General features: G+C 42.0%; 1 protein-coding gene across 1 annotated transcript in view; it reads left to right on the forward strand.

Moving 5' to 3' along the window:
* Positions 1–5,405, forward strand: part of NEDD1 (NEDD1 gamma-tubulin ring complex targeting factor) — a 35,833-nt gene extending 30,428 nt beyond the window's left edge. Inside the window, exons 14-15 of the mRNA XM_077339123.1 lie at positions 1,908–1,974; positions 3,768–5,405. Coding sequence (XP_077195238.1) covers positions 1,908–1,974; positions 3,768–3,872 — 172 coding nt within the window. The 3' untranslated portion in view covers positions 3,873–5,405. The remainder of the gene's footprint in view (positions 1–1,907; positions 1,975–3,767) is intronic.
* The last annotated feature ends 16,588 nt before the right edge of the window (positions 5,406–21,993 follow it).

The raw sequence follows: 21,993 nt of genomic DNA on the forward strand, positions 1-21,993 counted from the left end.
GCAGCACCACACAACATCCTGCTGATGAGGACAGAGATGCTGTTTTTCATGGCTGCATTCAGTGTAAGAACTTTTAAATGTTACCCCAAGGCAAGTGGATATCAGGCAGGGAGCAAGGCAGGTGAAGAATCAGGGATGCTGTGTTAATTGTATTGCTACAGTGAACATGTGTGCATGGCAATTTTCCTCAAGAGCTTGATGGCAGCTGAGTCCTTACTAGTGTTGTATGGACCTCTTCAGTTCTGATAAACTTAAAAATAAAAGTCACAGAATTACTAGAAAAAGGACTGGCAGCCCCAAATCAGGATTTCATAGAATATACATGTTCTGCTTTCCAGCATTCTTTGTTTCTGCTCCATGAAAGCAGAATGGCCAGTGTTAAGTAGAACAGATCAGTTTTATGTTTGTGATAAGCACTCTAAAGTGAGAACATTGTGATATTTTTGCTCTCCATTTTTGTTAACAAAAACATTTGTGTGTGATACTTCTGTGATTCTAGCATAATTCAGGCCTGTTTCATTCAGGACATAAGCTAGTTCAGGAACTCTCTTGAGTATGGGCCTGACAATTTTCATCCATACTTTTAACAGACACAGTAGTAGATTGAAAACAGTTGTTTGGGTTGACTCCTAATTTAGCAAACTTGATCTACTGCAGAGTAAAAACCTATAGCAGGTACACGACGTGAAGCCTGTATTGTATATGAAGAATGCCTGCTGGCAGTTGAATTGTGCTTGTGGATCAGCTTAGCTGTCAGTCCATGAAACTAATAAATTCCTGTTAAGGTTTTAGCTCAAAATATAGAAATATTGTGAGAAACCTGCTTAACATTCCATCAATGCAATGGATTCTCAGGGTGTGTGTGTGTGTGGGGGGGGTAACATGCTTCTCTCTGGACTCCTGCCACTTTATACCCACAAATGGCCTGGTATTGGCACCAGTTTGAAGAGGAGTACTGGCAGCTAAAAGTTTCAAGACAGGCAGAGGCAAAGTAGATAACTATACCCTGAGAGGTTTCTGTGCCTAGTCTTTTTTGTGAGTAGACAAATGTCTTGTGTATATTGATTTTTTTTTACAGGATTTATGTCAACATAAATGGTATGAGATAGTCATCAATAAAGATCGGGGAGAAGAGAAGGATTTTATTTATTTATTAGATTTTTATACTGTCCTCTCATATGGCTCAGGGCAGTTTCTAAGAATGGCCTTGAAAGGTTCCCCTCCCCTGGCCCTTGGCCAGGCAGCTTAAGGTGGCTTTTGGCAGCAGCTTGCAACCAGATCAAGTGGGGTGGGTGGGGCCTGGTCAGCTCGTTAGCAGGCCTGGGACAGAACTCCTTAGCAGGCAGTCAGCAGGCTGGGAGGCCCTCATTAGCAGGACTTGCTTAGCAGGCCAAGAAGCCCTCACTAGCCGGCCCAGCCTAATAGGCCAAGAGACCCACGTTAGCAGGCCCAGCCTAGCAGGCAAGAGGCCCTTGTTAGCAGGCCCAGCCTAGCAGTCCAAGAGGCCCTCATTAGCAGGCCCTGCTTAGCAGTCCAAGAGGCCCTCTCGTTAGCAAGCCCTTCACCACGACTCTTTGCCCAGGGCCCTCTCTCCTTACCTGCTACTGGCTGCAGGCACTGAGGTGCGTCTGAGAGCAAAGAAGCTAGAGTCCAGGGATGGAGGGCGGGAGCTGCAGGGGCAGGGCTAATTGGCCCTATTCCAACTTGGAAAGCCGGACATGTTCCACCCACCAGGCTGTTTCACAAATATAGAGAGGAAACACGGATAAGGATGGAAGAGGAGGCGTAAAGTCTATCGAGAATTTGCATGTATGCTGCCATTTTGGACTAATCCAAAGAACAGGAGTAAGAGAGAAAGAGTTTGTGAAGATGAATGAATGATGTGGGTTTTTTGTTTGTTTCCTTAGGGAAGCTTGTCATCGTGACATTGTAAATTTGCAAGTGGAGATGATCAAGCAGTTTCATACACAGTTGGTAAGTCTAGAAATGTAAAGTAGTAGGCATGTTATGGTGTGTGATTCAGCTCAGTCACTTAAATACATTTTTTATTCCCAGGTATTGTATGCGACTCCGCCATTTAAATAAAAATATTTCCCATGTATTGCATAGCTTGGTTTTCTGAAGATCTTCCTACAACAGTGACATAAACAATAATCTGTTTGCTAAGATACATTCATGTGGATAGCTGTATTGGTGTGAAATAGGGTTGTGTGATTCGGCCACCGAAGCAGCTGTTCCTGCCCGTTGCAGCCAGCACCGCGCCGGGGGGGGTCTCTTCCCCTGCAGCGTTGCGCTGGTTTTGACAGGCAGGAATGGCTGCTTTGGCAGCCAAATTGTACAACCCTAGAGCAGAACAAAATTTTGAACCCAGTGGCATCTTTAAACCCAACAAAGTTTTATTCAAGGTACATGAAAGCTTATACCTTGAATAAAACTTTATTGGTTTTAAAGGTGCTGCTGGACCCAAACTTTGTTCTGCTGTTTGCTAAGATTGTATCTTTTCAGCAAGGCTGTATACTGTCGCCTTGCCTATTTAACTTGTATGCGGAGCACATCATGAGAAAGGCAAGATTAGAGGAGTCACAAATTGGGATCAAGGTTGCAGGGAGAAATATCAACAACCTCAGATATGCAGATGATACCACTCTAATGGCAGAAAGTGAAGAGGAACTAAAGAGTCTGTTGATGCGGGTGAAGGAGGAGAGTGCAAAAGTTGGCTTGAAACTCAACATCAAGAAAACAAAGATCATGGCATCCGGCCCTCTCAATTTCTGGCAAATAGATGGGGAAGAAATGGAGATAGTGACAGATTTTATTTTCCTGGGCTCCAAGATCACTGCAGATGGGGACTGCAGCAAAGAAATTAAAAGACGCTTGCTCCTTGGGAAGAAAGCTATGGCAAATCTAGACAGCATCCTAAAAAGCAAAGACATCATCCTGCCAACAAAAGTGCGTTTAGTCAAGGCTATGGTCTTCCCAGTTGCAATGTATGGCTGCGAAAGTTGGACCATAAGGAAGGCTGAGCGTCAACGAATTGAGGCTTTTGAACTCTGGTGCTGGAGAAGACTCTTGCGAGTCCCTTGGACTGCAAGGCGAACAAACTAGTCAGTCCTAAAGGAGATCAGCCCTGACTGCTCCATAGAAGGCCAGATCCTGAAGATGCAACTCAAATACTTTGGCCACCTCATGAGAAGGAAGGACTCCCTGGAGAAGAGCCTAATGCTGGGAGCGATTGAGGGCAAAAGAAGAAGGGGACGACAGAGAATGAGGTGGCTGGTTGGAGTCACTGAAGCAATAGGTGCAAACTTAAATGGACTCCGGGGAATGGTAGAGGACAGGAAGGCCTGGAAGATCATTGTCCATGGGGTCGCGATGGGTCAGACACGACTTTGCACCTAACAACAACAACAAATCTTTTCAGGCTAAAGAAAGCTGAAGGCTTTGAATGGTTTGAAATTGGCTATTCTTTTTGATTTTTATGAAGGTGCAAGATAGCTTTGTTTTAAATAAGAGAGCAATGAAGTGCATGTAGGGTGAAGGGGAAAATTAGTGGTTGAGGAGTAGTTCAGCCTTCCCACATTAGGGGACAGTTCATTTTCAAAAGCTATATAGATTTTCTTTCTGGGGAAAAATTACTGTAACTTCTGACCACCTTGACACTTAGGCTGGGATGTCAGTTGAAAAATGCATACAGCTAGATCTGGGCATTGTAAGGTTTTTACTCTAACAATGTCATGGTTTTTGTCTTCCTTTTTATTTCTTTCTAGAATGAAATGCATGCCTTACTTGAAAGATACTCTGTAAATGAAAGCTTAGTAGCTGAAATTGAGAGATTACGTGAAGAAAATAAGAGACTGCAGGCCCATTTCTGACAAGCCCCTCTTCATGCCAGGAAAATTAGTTGACCTCGATCATTGTGCTGAGGGATCATGGCGTCATCTGGTCACCACTGAATTACCGTAAATTCAGTATTTGTTTTACTCAGCATTCAGGAACATTCTAAATATGGTAGAAAAGGCACTAGGTAACAGATGGATACAGAAAAAAATGCACTAATGTTTTGTATCAGTGTTTTTATTGGTAAACTTGAAATACATTGGTTGTATAAAACTAACAGGAGATGTTGTTAACCCGATTTTTAGCTGTATACAAAGTGCCTTTTTATTAAGGGTAAACTAAACAGGAAATGTATTTTCTATAAGAATTTATCTACCTTCCTCATTTCCTGATACATTTATTACACTTTTCAAAATTTCATCTATTTTTGTGGTGGTCTTTCTAAGAGTCATGTATTATTTTTGGCTGAAAAACACTAATTTTTGGCCTGATAGGGATGCTCTTTGCCATTGACATTTTCCCATGTTACTTTTAAATTGTAGAGTGCAATTTTAAGATTTTTTTGGGTTACAGTTGAGTTACTTATTAGTCTGCATATTTACATGATTTAACTGCTCGCTGATTAATTTAGAGTGAATAAATAGAATTTGGACTTTAGTATCTTTTGAGTAAATATACTTGGCTAATAATATTACCATATTAATGGGTTTCCCAGAAGCCTGGTTGTCTTCCATGGGAGTATTCACTGAAGCCAAGTTGAAAGACATAAGCATTACTGCCTTCCTGCAAATCTGTCTGAAAGGATGTATTTACTGTCTTCTATCCCTTCATGACCGGTTTATGTCTCTTGTCAAAGTGGAATACCAAACTGATGAAGATATGGCAAGACAAACTTTCTTTTTGACTGCATCTTGTAAGTAATGGACATAAACCATTACTGCTGTAAACGTTGTTGACTTTATCAGGCTTTACGGGACTATTTTTTCCCTTTATGACTTGACACTCCGTGGCTTCCCTTGAGGCAGATATCCACGTACAGCTTGTTCAGCTATTAGACAAAGCTTTGTAAAAAGGGAAGTGAGGCTGGCCCATGCTTAGATTATGTTTTATGGGGATCGGTCCCTCAAGCTAACTGGAAAAACATATTTTGAGAAATTGTTATGAATCTGACCTAATGAATTGCCTTTCCAATCAATGAAGATTTTGCCTCAGGAAACAAACTAGATAGAGACCTCTAATCATTTCTAATATTTAGCTTCCTAGTATGGCTAATCAGGGACATTACAATGTGGAAAAGACTTTAGGCTTGTATCATGTAATTCCCTTTTAGTCTCTTCTGACCGTTTGAATAATGCCCAAAATACCCAGCGCTGGTTGTATTTATGTATAAAAATACATTGTGAAGGACAATATACATCCGACAGCATGCTGTCGTCTCATGACCATCAGAGGGTGATATAACTTGTGCTAAGAGGAGTGCGCTGCCACTTTCATTGCAGCATAACATGTTTTGTTTTGTACAAATAACAATATTGATAATTAAATTTATAAATAAACATCAATTTGAAGTTCTGTTTCTAAAAGGAAATGCTTCATGTTTTGCCTTGGTATTACAAAAGGGAAAATATATTTTAGTGCATCTTATGGCATTGTCCTTGAATAAACAGTGACCCCAAAATACTCACAGTGGACTAGATCTTTTTAACAATTGTAAAAGGTAGGCCATGCTCCAGAAACCTACATGGCAAACTCTCTGAGTGCAGGGGATCATCTTCTTTTATTTCCTGCCAGAAGTTCCACAATGCTTGGCAAGACTGAGTTTCCAAAGTGATTCTTGTAGCATATGGAACTGTTTTTAGGTGTTAGAAAGTAGAAGACACTGGCATGTACATGTGAGATCTAGAGAACTTTCTAAATAGTGGACCCATCATTTAGGTTGTTTCTTAACTTAGCATTGGTTTAACTGTGAGATGTGAAGATGCTAAGTTACTTCAGCAATAGACGTGGCTGTAACATGCTGAGTAAGATGGGAATTTGCAAGATTCTGACATACCACCCCCTGCCACTGGTTAGATTTGCAAAAAGATTCCCTTTTCAAAAGCTACTCATTGAAATGTTTTATTTTTGTGTAATAAGTTAGTGGGGATGCTTGTTTCCTGCCCCAGACTCTTGGGTGTTGCTTCTGCATTTGAGTTGGCAAGTAGAGGTAGATCAGTGTTGCAAAGCTAGTGAAAATAGCACTTGGGTTTGTCTTCCTACATCTGCTGAAAGCTAGTTGGACTTCCCCTTCTTAAAACTGCAGGGAATGTTTTCAATGAGAAGTGACTGGATTTTCCTTATGCTGTCAAAGCAATATCTTGTCTCAGTGTCAGACTAGGATCTAAAGGGCTCAGCTTGTAAATCCCCCCCCCCATGAAAGTTGCTAGGTGACATTTAGCCAGTCATATATGCTCAGCTTAATCTACCTGTAAGGTTGATTGTGCTAACAGAGAAGGAGAAACTAGACCCTGCCCTGAGATCCTTGGAAGAAGGATGGGATGGAAACATAATATCCAGTATAATAAAAACTATTAAGTAATCACATGGCTACTTCATATGGGAATAGGAGTAAATTTTGTCAGATAAATTACATTCCAGGAGTACCTTAGGGTATGAGCTTTTGAGAGTGAAAGCTGCCTTCAGCAGATACTTTTCCTTACAGTGCCACTGGACTCAAATCGAGCAGTTCTACTGCAGACCAATACAGCACCCCTCTAAAACTGCTACTAAATGGGTGTTTCCAAAATTCAGGAATAGAAAATGACTATATGACACTGCTGCCTGTGGGGAATTGTGAAAGGAAAGGAGTTTAAGCACATGAATCCGCTTTGGCGTCTTACACAGAGAATGAAGATTATTTTGGCAGAGGATGCAAAATACTTGAATAACACATGTCAAAACAGTACTTGGCTGCCACCCTTACTTCTCATTTCAGTATGCAAAACATTGTTCAATTTCAGCCTCCTACATACAAGGGAACTTGGTGATATGCTACTTTGCTTTTTGCATGATCAACATCAGACTTCCACAAGTGCCTTGGACATAACACTGGGAAATACCCTAATAAGAATGGGAAATAGAGTACTTATTTTTAGCTAGATGATCATAGCAATACATTAAATGGTTTTATTAGGCTTTTATATTTAAGCTGAAATTAGCAAGGCCATTGCACCTAACTAATGCATTCTTTTTGGAAATGTAATTGCATGCATAACCTTAAAAAGTTAGATTTTAATTATATGGTCCATTTTTATTGCAAAGTAACCAGGCAGGGGAGGTTCTTCTGCTTCCCTGTAAGCCCCTCAAGTATTTATGGAGAATTGTAGGTTAATTAGTAGATCCCTCCTGCGATGCCAAAATGCCTATAAAGTTTCATCACATTCAGAAGCGAAGAAATCATCTGAAGAGCTGCAGTCCTGGTTAGAAGCTGTTCCTACGTGAGAAGCCTAGACTCTTTTTGACTCCAGAGTTGTGTGTCAGGGACCAGTTGTCCCTTTGGGAATATTAAGGGAACTAAGAATAAGAATAAGAAGATGGTCATTGTAACTATGTGGGCTCATTCTGTCTTCAGAATATCCATGCAGGCATATTTATGTTTAAAATATTTTTGATTTTTCAAAGGATAAAATGGTGGGCATAGTGAATGAGTAGGGAACCTGCAAGGCCTTGTTGGGAGCATCTAATTTTCACTTCTCCTGCTACATCTTCTTTCCCTGTCCCTGCTGCCTTCTCTGTACCACCAGCCACTACCTTAATGAGCCCTTTCCAGATTTCCTTGCTTCTCTCCCATTGTCCAATTTCACGATTCCAGCTGAATTGGGCCCACTTGCTCCGTGGGAGACCGGCAAGGCCTTGTGGAAACACCTCACTTTGTCCTGCAACCCCTTCCTTCACTATTTCCTTTTTCCCTCATCCTAACAACTTCAATATTCTTACTTTTCTCTGCTTCCTTCTCCATTACACCCACCTGCCAATCTATTACTTGCTCTCCATCTTGTCTACTTTTGTATTCTGCCTCCCCTCCCCCTGTGGATCCAATGTAGCCTGCCATATTCTTGCCTCTATTTTATTCTCACAACAACCATTTGAGGTGATCCCCTTTGAGGGGTTTTGAGATCTCAGTCTGATACTCTAAACACTACACTGTACTGCCTTTCATGAGATTGCTGTTGTTGGACACTAGCAAGCAACCTGGCCTGGGTGAGTCAAAGTTCAGGGATATCCAGTTGTTTGATGGTGACAGCCAGTTCTTCCTCAAGGGCCAAAACAGCCTTGGAAAGGGGGCTGCCCCCTCCCCTGGCCTTTCACTGATGGGAACTAGCCTGAAACGGTGGCCAGTTGGTGACAAAACTGCTGTTGTTGCCTTGCAACACAATGCAAAACCAAAAAGGGAAACCAAAACCCAACCTAACCAGAAAAGTTAGGAACCCAAAGGTTGAGCAGCAATTTTTTAAAATGTTCAAATATTTATTACATAAAGTGTATTAGTTCAACATATTAAAAACATAGTAATCATTTAAAATGATTTACATTTTAAAAAAATCACATTTCTAACTACACATGGAATAGACCAACATAAAATGGATCAACCGTGTTTTGACCCCGAGGTGGGAGGGGGATCTTATTTTCCAATTCCCATTCGGTCCTCTTTCCCATGGCTGAAAGCCCCTCCAGCCTCTCCCCTCTTCCTTCTTCTTTCAAGTCCAATAGGCGACCTTCCTTTACCTGCCACTCTTTCTCCAAGCATTTGTGGAATTAGCTAGGCCGGAGTTAGCTAGGGATGAAGGTGCTGGGTTTCCACATGCCTCAACCTTCGTGAAGTCCTCATTCTGTGGTGTTTTAATTAATGCTTTGGCACCTTTAAACAGGCATGCCTTTGAATGAACTTGCATTTGCCAGTTGTTCAAAAGAGGCACCACTAGTAGGTATATTTCTACCATTGAAAAGCAGATCCCTCCTCAGTAGCCTTGTTTGTTTGTTTCATTTGTATACTGCCCTCCTCTAAGGCTCAGGGCAGTTCACACAGAATGTAACAACATCTTCATAAGTTACAGAACTTGTTCATAAATTACCGTGAGCACAAGTATAATCTCTGTCCCGGTACACCTGATTCTTCTTTATAAATATTAAATAGTTCTCAGGTTAGAAGAAGAAGAAGAGTTGGTTCTTATATGCTGCTTTTCCCTACCCGAAGGAGGCTCAAAGCGGCTTACAGTCGCCTTCCCATTCCTCTCCCCACAACAGACACCCTGTGGGGTGGGTGAGGCTGAGAGAGCTTGATATTCCTGCTCGGTCAAAACAGTTTTATCAGTGCCGTGGCGAGCCCAAGGTCACCCAGCTGGTTGCATGTGGGGGAGCGCCGAATCGAACCTGGCATGCCAGATTAGAAGTCCGAACTCCTAACCACTACACCAAACTGGCTCTCATTCAGCACACGTACAGCTGCTTGGATGATTTTAACACCACATATATCCAGGTACTTTGTAAAGTGAATGCCTCCTGCCTCCTTCATACAAACATATGTACCTGCTTTTATTGTAACTTCTGCTATGATTGTAACTTTTATTGTAACCTCTTGTGTGATTAGCACATGGCTTCTGTCCCATTCACCCCAAAACTCTGTTTAGGTTTCCCTAAATAGGCAACGTTCCCCTTTTATTTAATTTCATTTCTTGCATGTGGTGAAGCTGAAGGAGAGCTATAGCACGTCAATCCCTTGTTCCCATAGTAACATCTTTCAGAAAGGGAAAAGCATCCCCCCCCCTTTTAAAAAAAGCAGCAAATCAAGCAGCAAAACCAAGAAACAGTAACAATATAGAGCAGCATTCGGCTTCTGTTGAGAATCTTTTTCCTGCTTTGGAGCCTTGTGCAATCCCCACCCCAGCAACAAAGTCTTCCTAGTATCCGTGCCTTCTTTTCGGTCTTCTGTTTATTTTCAGAAGACCCGAAATGAAACCCTGTCTCTTTTTCTGAAGTATGTTTAGTTGCCATAGAAACGATGATGTAAGTAGCAGGGATATGTCTAACCTCTGCTTGAAAGTGAAGCATATGGTTGCTTAATATAGAATAGTTTGAAAGCTAAGCTCAGGTTGGGGAAGTCAGGGGATCTGATCAGAACCTGTGATGTTGCAGGAACATCACCTGCGGTGACCAGAGTGTTGCCCTTTCAGACCTTAATTGACAGGCTTATAGGTGGAGGTGGCTGAAAGTTCACCACTCTCTAGCAGATGGTTGCTCGTTTGTGAAATGATACCTTTCACTAAGGAAGCACAAGAGTTTAGCTTGCTGTTCCTGAAACATACTCTCGTTTTAATATTATGGTTCTGGTATGGTACAAGTGCTCCCACAATCCTGACGGATTCCAAGTCCAGACCCTTGGTCTGCCACAGTGAGTCCAGAATGGCAGAGGCTACCCCCGCCCCCCGGGGAGGGGTCTTCACAGCACCTGCTTCACGGCCCGTTTCACTGGAACTGCCCAGGACTGAGTCCACTTCCTGCAAAGCAGGTGCTTTACTCTGGACAACCCCCCCCCCCCCCCGTCCTACACATTCAGGTAAAGATGAATAGTCTTCACGTTAATAGGAAAATATATTCAGGAAGCAGCAATTACCCTTTCCTTTTTGTTCAAAAAAGCACATTTGTGGCAGTTTAGCTTTCAGTCCTCACCCAGGTGTACAGCACAGGAACAAAGAGATCTTTGGTCTACCCCCGTGAGCATTCCTCAGTTAACAGGCTTCTTTAAATTGTCTTTTATCATTTAAAAAGTGTTGTTGTTTTAGAAAGGCATTGGTATTCAAATAGAAGGTTGCGCTAGTCCCCACCAATTCCCCTGTCAGGACAGCTCTTGTCATTCTCATTCATTTCTGTTCTCATAGCCACCGTGGGCTGAGAGAGCGGGTGACCAAGGTCACCTAACAACCTTGTGGCTCAGCATGGATTTGAATCTGGGCCTCCTCAGTCAGGAATTGACACATTACTCCCCCCCCCCCCCAATCTCTGTGACATCCTATCAAGTGCAGGTGAAAGTGTGGCCTAAGGACCTCGAGCGGCAAGGGCTCAAAGTCCCACTTAGCCATGAAGCTCATCAGGTGGTCTTGAAGTGGGCATTCTCTCTTAGCTTAGCCTACCTTTTAGGGCTGTTGCAAGGATGGCATGCGTGACTCTATTCCTTGCCTGAGGGCAAGATGAAAATCTTACAAATGAACTTAAAATAGAGACGCTCTCAAAATACGCCCCACTAGCCAGGGCACATTTTCTATTCAAGTCAGTAGTGCAGAAAAAAGCCAAAACAAATGTGAAGTGCTGACTGTGTAAAGGTCTGTAAGAAGCTGGATGGAGCTATCCTGCTGCTCAAAAACCTCTGTACCCGTAGGCAGTCCTTTGACTTCACAACAGTTCTTTCAGCCCCAAGCTGTCAGTGGGTCTCTATCCATATGACAAAAGCTGAGCTAGCAACTTTTGTGACACAGCATACAAGCAGTAAAGCTCTTTGCTATAAAGTTACACGACCTGGGTTTGTGGGAAAGGTTTATAAACGATGCAGAGATGACCCCCCCTGATTTAGGAAGAAGACAAGTTGTTTTTATACCTCAGCTTTTGCTACCCAAAGGAGTCTCAAAGTGGCTTCCAATCACCTTCCCTTCCTCTTCCCACGCTGTGGGGTAGGTGGGGCTGAGAGATTTCTGAAAGGAACTGGGACTAGCCCAAGGTGACCCAGCTGGCTGCATGTGAAGCAGCGGGAAACCCAACCTTTCTCTCCAGACTAGAGGCCACCGCTCTTAACAACTACACTAAGCTGGAAGAAGAGAAGAAGTCCTGTGCGTGAAACCCAATTCTGGAGACCCAGAGAGGCAACCTGATGAAGTAAATCCAAAACAGGAGGTGCCTTCCCAGTGCAACCTAAGCAGAGTTACACTCATCTAAGTGCATTGAGCCCATTGGGCTTAAAGGGGTGTAGTGATGTATAAGATCATATTCTTAGAGCTGAATATGTAATGGTAGACACTGGAGTACCCTGTTCTGCTTGATAAAATTAAGGCAATCACACACACGCACACATACACACATTAAAAAATCATGTTTCCCTAATGTACAGAATCCACACCAGTGTTTTCCTACACCGCTGTGTTCCTTCAGTCTCATAGTGTCGATGATGATGATAATGAGAGAGAGAGAGAGAGAGAGAGAGAGAGAGAGAGAGAGAGAGAGAGAGAGAGAGAGAGAGAGAGCACCTGCGAAGGCTACTGTTCCAGTCCGGCTTCTGAAGGCCCCCTGCTGTGCAGCAGCTCTTGGCTTGACGGGTTTGTATGCAATGCAACAGCAGACTTAACAGCTGTGCTGTTTGAAGAACAACTGAACACGTTTTTTAGAAAATCACGTAATTCACATACTGTAAGTAGGGAAGATTAGGACAGTTTTAATTAACGGTGTGCTTGCTACTGATGATGGCTATCTCGGTCACCTCTGTTGTAGACCACTATGCCAGAGTACGCTGAAGCGAAGGGAGAGGCAGGAATGTCTTGGACATCTTATATCATTAGACCTTGGAACAGTTAGTACAAACATGTCCATTTTTAGGGAAGTCCCCCAACTAATTTAATAGCACTGACACGTGTATTTCTGTAAACTGTCATCAGGTGGCACTATTGTTTCATGTAACTCTGTTCTACAACCCTCCGCACTTGAAGGGCTTTCTTTACTGGGTGAGTAGAACCCAGGAAGACAAAGGTTGTGGGATGGAGTAAGTACAGTGAGCCCAAACAGAAGCAACAGCTGAAGGATGATAGAAAAGGCAAAAGGAGAGGGCTAAATCTAAACCAAAACCAGGGTGGGCAATGGGTGATTTGTAAAAGAAAATTAGTTTAAGGTAGCTATAGCCATGCCTAACTTGTTTGTTTGGGCTGCTCATGAGCAGAGAGGGATTTGCTCGTTCCCAATTCAAATGTCACTTCTGCCAGAACCTTACCAGATAGCCTAAAGGACCATACTAACTTTGTGCACAGACGTAGGTAACAAAACCTTATTTAGTTTTTTAAAGGCTTGGTGGGTGGGGGAGTGGGAAGGGTGCTGACGCATTTCTGTCACTTTTATACGCAAGCTCCCCTTTCCCAGTTTTCCAGCTGCTTTTGTAAGGGTAAACATGTCTGAAATATTGCAAAGGAATCCTGTAACCTGCCATGAAGAAATAGACACTAAAGTACTTTTCTCTGTTGCTATTTGTTATAAATTACCCCTCCCCAAGCTGCTTTGGTTTTTAAGTGGCCATTGGTTCTACAAGTCTGTCTGCAATGATTATATCCTTGGCCAAGCCATTCTGTATACCTCAGCCCCCACCCCCTCGTTTGTAAAAAAAGTCATAAGAATAATTCTGCTTGACCATGCCAAGGTCCCTCTGGTCCAGCCTCCTGTTTCTTGCAGTGGCCAGCTAGATGTCCTGGAAGGCCTACAAGCATGGTATGAATTGCAAAGCCTCTCTGTGTGGTTGCTTCCCAGTGATTTTTATTCAGAGGGCTCCTGCCTCTGAACATACCAGTTTCATTTAGCCATTATGACTCATAGCTATTGGTGGAACTGAAGTTGTGTAAACATTGCAAAATTAAGTCTTGTTACCACGGCATTAAGTCTTGTTACCACAGAGTGTCTGAATAACAAAAAGTAAATGATGTTTCTCTTTTCACATCCTTCTTGTGGGGTGGACAGGCAATATTTTGATGGAAAAACACGACATCAAATTTTCTTGTGGGTTATTCATACAATACCATAGTGGTAAAGGGAAAAGCACATACTATGGTACCATAGTAAAGTAAGAATTAGGGTGTACTTCATTAGTAATCTTGGGATGACACCTCTCAAGTTCACTTTGAACCTTGATTAGTTTATGTATTTAGAGCCTGAAAAGGCTGGCGCAAAGCACCAGAAACTATTGACAACATTAAAATTTCTTATTTTCTTCCTTCATCTCCAGAGAGCAAGTAAATCACATGGGTAGTAATACAGATGGGTTGGATTTGCAGTTTGCAAAAAAAGCTGCAGTGAGAATCCCAGGGCAAAAGGCTATTTCTGGATTCTCGGGGTAGTTAAGTGTGATTTTTACTGTGTCAGTGTACCAAATGTGCTCATGAATATGCCAGAAAATTAGGCATGTGGCTGGATGAGAAGGTGTATACATGAGAAAGGGAGAGCACACATGGATTTCTAATGTGGCTTTCCCCCATTTTTGACAATTCTTCACTAAGTGACAGCATTCTCTAGCTGAGATTTTTTTCAGCAGCCAGAACAGATGTCTATTGCTACCTATGGGACTTATTAGAAAAAATGAGCAAGACTATCTTGCTGTCACTACATCTGTCACACGAAGACACCAGACAGAGGCTAGCTATAATTTTTGGCTGGTTATCCTGAAGATTGCTGCTAAAGGTGAGTGTAACATCTAGAGTAAGCTCTCTCTCTCTCTCTCTCTCTCTCTCTCCCTCCCTCTCTCTCTCTGTGTCAGGGGGGGGGGCTGTCTATTAGGACAATTATCATAGCACACCTTGGGCTCATAGACTCTTATACATGGAGCTGCCTTATTCTGAGTCACACCACTGGTCCATCAAAATATCGTCTATGACAGGCCAACACTATTCAAGGTCTAGGGCAGAGATCTTACACATCAGCTGCTACCTGATCCATTTAATTGGAGTGATTGAATTTGGTGCTCACTGCATCCAAAACAGGTGCTCTACCATGGAGCCATGGCTCCTTTCCCTAGAGGTCTATTACACAGGACCAGCTGCAGGGCTGGTGTCTTGAACCTATTAAGTATTTTAGTGTTGGCTACCAAAGACCTTCCCTTTCTATACTAATAGAGTAAATGGGAACATGCAATCCTTTCTGCTTCATCCAACTACATCTTGACCTCAGTACATTACAGAAGGGCAAACAGAACTATTAGAGTTTTTGAAGAGTATTTTTTTAAGTTTGTGTGGTTCCGTCCTAAGTGCTTTTGAGAGACCTTCCTGAGCAAAACTTTGTGCAACCAGCAGAGGGCAGAGTTAGCCCATATGTTGGTATTCCTTTGACTTTACTGCAGCTAAAAGGATATATTCTTGCATGTATTTTATTATTGTGGGGAGAAAGTATGTGCTTTCTGTGCCCCAAAGGTGAGTAACTTATTTTTGTTTGCTGTTAATATCTGTGCTGACTACTCTGCTTCTGCTTTGTTTGCATGCTCACAGCCAATCTAATAGAAACACTAATGATTTTGTGCCATTCTCAAGATGTGTACACCATTTGGTGACTGTTCCATATAACTTTATTGTGAATTTGTTCTCAGTGTATTTTGGCTTGTTTTCATAATGAAAACATACTTCACATGGAGGGCAGAAGCAGGCCATTTATATCCCACTCCCTCCCTCACACACACAAATGACAATTGACTCTTGAATTTCTTTTGAAAAGTATATATTTCAGACCTGAAGTATGTTGAGGAGACAAGTATAGGGTACATGTTTGTTACAAATTGCTCAAAGTTTTGTGCACTTTCCAAGGTGACAAAAATTGTTTTCCAAGCTGTGACCTTATATTGTCCAGATTTAAAGCCACACACACCCACATAGTCCCTCCTCCCCCCAGAATGACTTTTTCTATGGCAGGGAAGAGGCTAGGAAACCTACACTGTTTTCACACCAGCTTATGTTGAAGTCGGGTGGGAAGTTAAAGTGAAACATAACCTTAACAGTTCCCCAAATCTAAGACCTAGTTTGGATATTCAGCCCCATCTTCAAGTTGTGGGTACAGATGCCCATTGTCAACAGCAGCACAATTTCCTGTTGGCCAGTTTGACAAAAAAAAATCCAATCAAAATGTCTAATGCAGGGTGACCTTTTTTGATAACTAGTTCTTTTTCTTGTTGCGTAATTGTCTGACTGCCAGATTCATCTACCAAGGGAATTTTCTGCTAAAGAGTTCATTTCTGTTGTGCTGACCATCTTGTCAAGTAAGGAACAGAACTGAAAATACATGGGATACATTGTAGTTAAATCTAAAATGTCAATAGATAAAGTGACATATTTCCCACCTCCCTTTGACTACTTTACAGAATGTCCTTCTGGGATTGTACTCTTTTGCAGCAAAAAGCCACAATAGAAATCTGCAATGTTAGCCACCATTTTCTCACCGGACCATTGGTAGCTGAAGGCAGCTTTGTAGTATAGCCAGCATGAGCAGGGAACTGGACAGTAACAATGGAACACTGAGCACTGCTGCATCCTCCCCAGGTCTAGAACTATTTTCCTATTATTTATTTATCGTATGGATCTGTGTAGTGGGGTCAGGAGATCCGAGAATTGTCTGACAGCCAGGCAAGGGACATTTGGAGGTGGATTGCCATTGCTTGCCTCTGTGTCATGACCCCTTGTGTTCCTTGGAAGAACTACCATCCAAATCCTTGGAGGCCTCCCAATTACTAGCCAGAGCCAGCCTTGTTTAAGTTCTATTAAGTTCTATTAAGGCCTATTTAACAGTACTGCAGCTTTTGAAATATAATAAACAATATAAGTGGGGAACCCACAAGAACTTTGTTGGGGGCCATCTCATTCTCCTCCCCCACTATTTCTTGTCTCTGTTCACTAAAAACCACCATAGCCTTGCTCCTTTTGCTGCTTCCTTTTCTTCTTCTCACTCAGCAGCCAACCTATCTTTATCTATTTCCCTGTTTTCATCTCTCTTTCCTTCCCTCCTCTGAGAGCCTTTGCTCTGGAAAATTCTTGCCCATTTATGTGCTGCTGGGATATACGCAGATGCATGGTGGGGAAGTCAAAACAACTTTCCCATGCTGTCTCTTTTCCTCTTCCTGACAAGCCCCATATCCTCAACATTCATTTCTTCCTCCTCCCATACCCACCAGCCTAACTTTCATCTGTATACCTCCATCTTTGGTTATATTTATTATTTAGTGACTTCATTTATATCCTACTTTTCTTCACACTGGGGAAAATGAAGCCATGCAGGTGACATGTGAGTCTGCATCATCATCATCAAGAAGGAGAATTTCCTCTGGTCCTGGACCTTGTTCAAGGGTGGCTAGGATCATGAAAACAAATTTAGATCTGGGCTCCCTATGGAGAGAGCAGAATAAAATATTGCAAACGAAGTCTTCTTGTGCCAGCTATGGTTGTGAAAAGAACTCCAGAAACACCCCACCAGTTGAAGCCTATAATCCTAGTGTAAACGGGACTAATTGTACCGCACTTTCCCCTCACCATGGGGATAGAAGTATTTGAGTGAGGATGAATCTTGTATATGACCATCCCGCTCCTCTAAGATATATATTTGCATGGTATTGGGTGGGCAGGTTCCCTAAGTCCACTCCACATGAATAACGACATACTTAAATGCCTCACTCATCTCTGGAGAGCCAGCTTGGTGTAGTGGTTAGGACCATGGATACTTCGAGTAGAGAAAAGTAGCATATATGAAGCAACTCCTCTTTTTCTTCATGACCAATATGGGCTCTCCAAGCATGGGGTGACCAAAAGAGGGGGGAGGAACATAGTGAATACAGCTAAATATTGCACCTTTGAATGTATAATTAAAGTCTATTTTGTGTATTAGTATATATTTTATATACTGGTCTCATCCTTTTTGTTTCTCCTTCTCCAAGCATGGTGCCTACTATCTTATTGCATGAAATTAACCTTCATTTTGAAACTTCATTCCTTGGTCTCTGACTAAAACAATCCTACTTCTTCCTGTGCCTCCTTTCCAAAACAGATGTGATTCAGATGATCTGTGGTTAGTCTGTCAATGTCTTCTTCCAGTTTAGATAACGGATGCATTCTTTGTGTTTGCTTCACTGTTCTTGTTGTAGGGTTTCTATTGTAACTTTTTTTGTGAGAAAACGCAGCCACAAGATTGGACAGATGGGGATCAGAGGCAGCCTTAGCCAATGGATAATAGGGGCTACTGCCCCAGGCTCCGTGCTGGAAGGAGCCCTGGCCATTCTCAGCAGCCTAAAGAGGGGACAAGAATAAGAACGTCTGCTATTCCCACTTGCTGTTGCTGTATCTGGGGCATGGGCTGCTGGTTTCAGCAGCATGACCTACACCTGTCCCTGTCACACTGGGTGAGGTCTCCCCCTTTCTTGGGGGACAGAGGTTGGGTGGCAGTAATTCTGGGACTCCATCCTGAATTTCTGCCTAGTTCTCCGTAATCAGTAAGACTGTTTGGGTTGAGGAGGTACCTGTATTTCCTTCTCCAGTAGGGCCAATATCAGGGTCAATAATATGTTAGTGTTGGGGAACTGAGTGAGGGAAAGTATTAAGCACGCAAACTCAAGATAGCTTCTCCAGTTAAATAAGCAGCTCATATAGCTGCTTTGAGGTACAGAAAAAGTTTTGGTCAAGGATGCCCAGCATCATGTATGTTTTTGTCCCCAAGAGTTGTAGAAAGCAAGATAAATTACTGGATCATTTTATTGTATCTGGGGAAACAGATGTGGCTATCTGATCTGTCATTATCATGCATGTAAATGTAAAATGACTTTAAGAAGTTTAAGAATTAATCTACAACCTGTCTCTGCAATCAAATTAGTCTTAGCGTACACCAACCACAAAACGTGTGGGAGCACAGGAATGCAAGAAGATTTCTTTTTAAATTCAAATAAAATATACAGTTTTCTAAAAATATGGTGCCCCCCCTCCTTCTCTGCAGCTCGGTATTATTAGTCTTATTTGTTTATGCCATTTCACTCTGCTGTATCAGCCTTAACGAAGTCTAAATAGCCATGAAAACGAATAAATGTATATGAATGTGTTATGAACAAAGGCAAAAGCAATAGGTAAAAATATTTGGCAAGAATGGTGGAACTTTAAGTAATCTCTCGAGTTTAATTAAATGTGTGATCCACAGCTACATTTCATAGATTTTTTTTTAATGAAACAGTTTGTTTCTCCAGAAAACATTTGATTTTGATTTTCAGTATAATCATTACATTCTGAATGCGACGGAATTTGAAAAGTGGCTTCTTGGGGAACTTTTAAAATAAATGTCAGCATTTACTCTATGGCTAATTATTTCAGAGAAATGGTAAGGATGTCTCTTTCTTTGTGGATCTTGATCTTACATTGATCTTCATTTTATATTGTTAAATCCACAGTGTGTGGGAGGGAGGAATGTGGAAGATTGCTGAGGACAGGAAGATATATGTGTGGGGGTGCTCATGCTTCATGATATCTTTGCCTAGGATTGTGGTTTTTTCTATATTATGTGGAGATACCTTGTGTTGATTTTTAAAGATCAGGCAGTGAGACATTCTTAGAACAGCAATACCAAATGGCAGCTGGACACTGTTGCCCCAGGGCATTGCTTACCTGACATAGGTGTGCCTTTATTCTCAGGTGCTCCAGTGCAGTAGACTTCAGGAACAACTATTCCAAGATACTTAGGATCACATATGAGATCCTTCAAACAACGCAAGGTGTTGGTTATAAGAAATTGTTCTGAACGGCTCTTAACAGGATATTCACTGACCACTGGAGGGGGATGGGCAGGGTGGGTTGCGAAACATCCGGGGGTGGGGGGAGGGGAACCTGAGGAAGACATAGACTCAGTGGGTACTATGCTATACAGTTAATTCATCCATTTCCTCCAGGGGACTGATCTCTGTAGCCTGGGGATGAGCTATAATTTCAGGGGATCTCCAGGTCCCACCTGGATACTGGCATTCCTAACTCTGAAATACGATCTTACATTCTCCTTCAGTTAGTGGTGAAGATGAGGGAGACATAGATGGAGAAGACACAAATGGGTAGATGGAGTAGATGAAGGAGACACTATCATAGTGATAAGTATTAAACTTAGGAGTGAAAAACATAATGAAATTGTAAATGAACGTTTTCCCCCCTGGGATTCAGAAGTCTACTGCCTCTGAAAGTGGCGATTCCCTTTACTCACTCTGGTTAATAGTTACAGATGGGCGTGCCCCCTATGATTAAGAGCCCCCACCCCCCCGCAACTCCCATGCTACTTTTGGGGGAGTTGGATATATTGAACCCCCAAAATATTTCCTATTATTTTATGTATCCTAGTATAGGTGTGGCATTAGGATTTTGTAAACTCCAAGGGCATTTGAAGAGCATGCAGTTATCCAAACTGAGAATTCAGTCCAAAGGCACTTAAAGGAAAAAGGAGCTGACCCATTGGCAGAAATATTTTGTTAAGGGGCAGTGAATGCACCAGTCTCCTCTTTTAACTGGGCTGACTTTGAAAGCAACTATCCCTATCTGTGCAAGGGCAGCTGCCTGATTTAAAGATTGCTGTGGGGTGGTGGTGGTGGTGGTGAGAGGCAGAGATGACAGAGATTACTCCCTTGTAAACATGACTCTTGCATCCTCAGCCACATGTCTCCTCTGGGTACCTTTTGACTCATGTGCCTTGACAGGATGTGTGAAAGCAGTAGCTGTGGCTGATACCATGGCAATATGAAGTTCGCTTCTCCGCCATCCACATCCACCGCTCCACTCCAGATTGGCCTTCCCCAAAGGTGGCTCAAGTTTTATTTGCATGAACTTTATAATAAATTCCAATAAACTATGTAAGTTGGGATAGAAATTTGCTACTATGATTTTACTGCGCTTCTACTTTTTTATTACTGGGGTGCATCCAATCATCCCCCAAGGATCCTCACATCAGCCCAAGGAGCTCTTCCAATGGAAGAGCCACTCAAGTTAAAGCAAGGCTCCTTAGACTGAAGGAACTTTGCTCAGTGGAATGGTAGCTCAAGGGTAGAGTCTACCTTTAGCCTATTTGGAATGTCTCAAAAGGGCTATTGTATGCTATATAGCTAATTCCCTTTGTTGCAGATTCTGCTGCTGAAAATAAGAAACAACAAAGTATTCAAGATTAGAGGATCAAAACCAGACTGGAGATTAATACATCGGATCTAATTTCATTCATAATCCAAGATGAATTAGTCTAGTTCATTACTGAGACCTCTGTACCATCCCACATGGGTACTGTGCCAACACAGACATGCCACAGGGAAATTTACAGAGCGCTCCAAAAGACATGAAATGTTCTCCTTTCCCTTGTGTTAGGTATGGTACCCACACATGGCTGTTCAGAAAACCACTTGTTGATCAATGGTCACAAGTGCAACCGTATTTCTTTCAGGATACTTTGGGGAAATAGAGCCATTCTCTCATAAGTATTATGAAGACCACAGTGTTAAAAGTGAGCATGTCATGAAAGTGTTGCTTGTTTTTATGTTGAGACTCTTCTGTCCTTTCATTGTGTAAAACATCATTGCGATATGCTACACTATTTTTTCCACAAAATAATTTATTACGACTATGAATATTAAGTTGAATGGATGACATAACTGGCGTCTTGGTATTAGGTCTACAATTCTTTTTCTTTAAGCTCCATTTCATGAGACTAGGACAAAACATGCCATGGTTCCAGATACTTATGAGCAAATTAATTAAAACCCACATGCACAGTGCCCTTTGTGTACAGTTGAGCCTTGTCTACCTATGATACTCTATGAAACAGGAATGAAAAGGGTCTCATATGTCAGGGAATTTTGTGAAGGCCACTGAGCTGGAAATCTATGAAGCCTGTCTTAATTATATTTAATTAAACAGGTTTCCTTTAATCATTTCCAAGTTCTGAAGTTTGCTTTCAAGTGCTCTGTGGCTTTGGATTGGTTTGTCTCTTTCCTGAAAGACACTCAGTTTAAGGTTTTTCATTGTCATCTGAAGAACAATGATCAATTTAATGACGGAAGGCATTTTCTTAAAAGATCATTATACACAACTGTGTTTTCAGTTTACTGTAAGACATGAAGCTTTAGAACTTTCCGTACAAACTCCATAGTTGTAAAAGGTATTAGAATGCATATCTGAGGGTGTTAAACTGAAAGAATCATAATGGTTTAAATGTTTCCTGTCCACCTTTGATAAGTGTCTGGGCTGCAGCTTTTTGAATGTCTTAGTTTACCTACCACATGCGCGACTTGTTAAGGTCTGTTGGTTTACTGATGTGGGAACGCTATGAGAGATTTCCATAATTCATGAAGCTGCTTAATTTTAAAAAGATTAAGAGGGTGCAGATATTTTGTCTGGTGGAGATGTCTGA

Source organism: Paroedura picta, chromosome 5 (assembly GCF_049243985.1).
Source record: "Paroedura picta isolate Pp20150507F chromosome 5, Ppicta_v3.0, whole genome shotgun sequence".
In the NCBI taxonomy this organism is placed as follows: Eukaryota; Metazoa; Chordata; class Lepidosauria; order Squamata; family Gekkonidae; genus Paroedura; species Paroedura picta.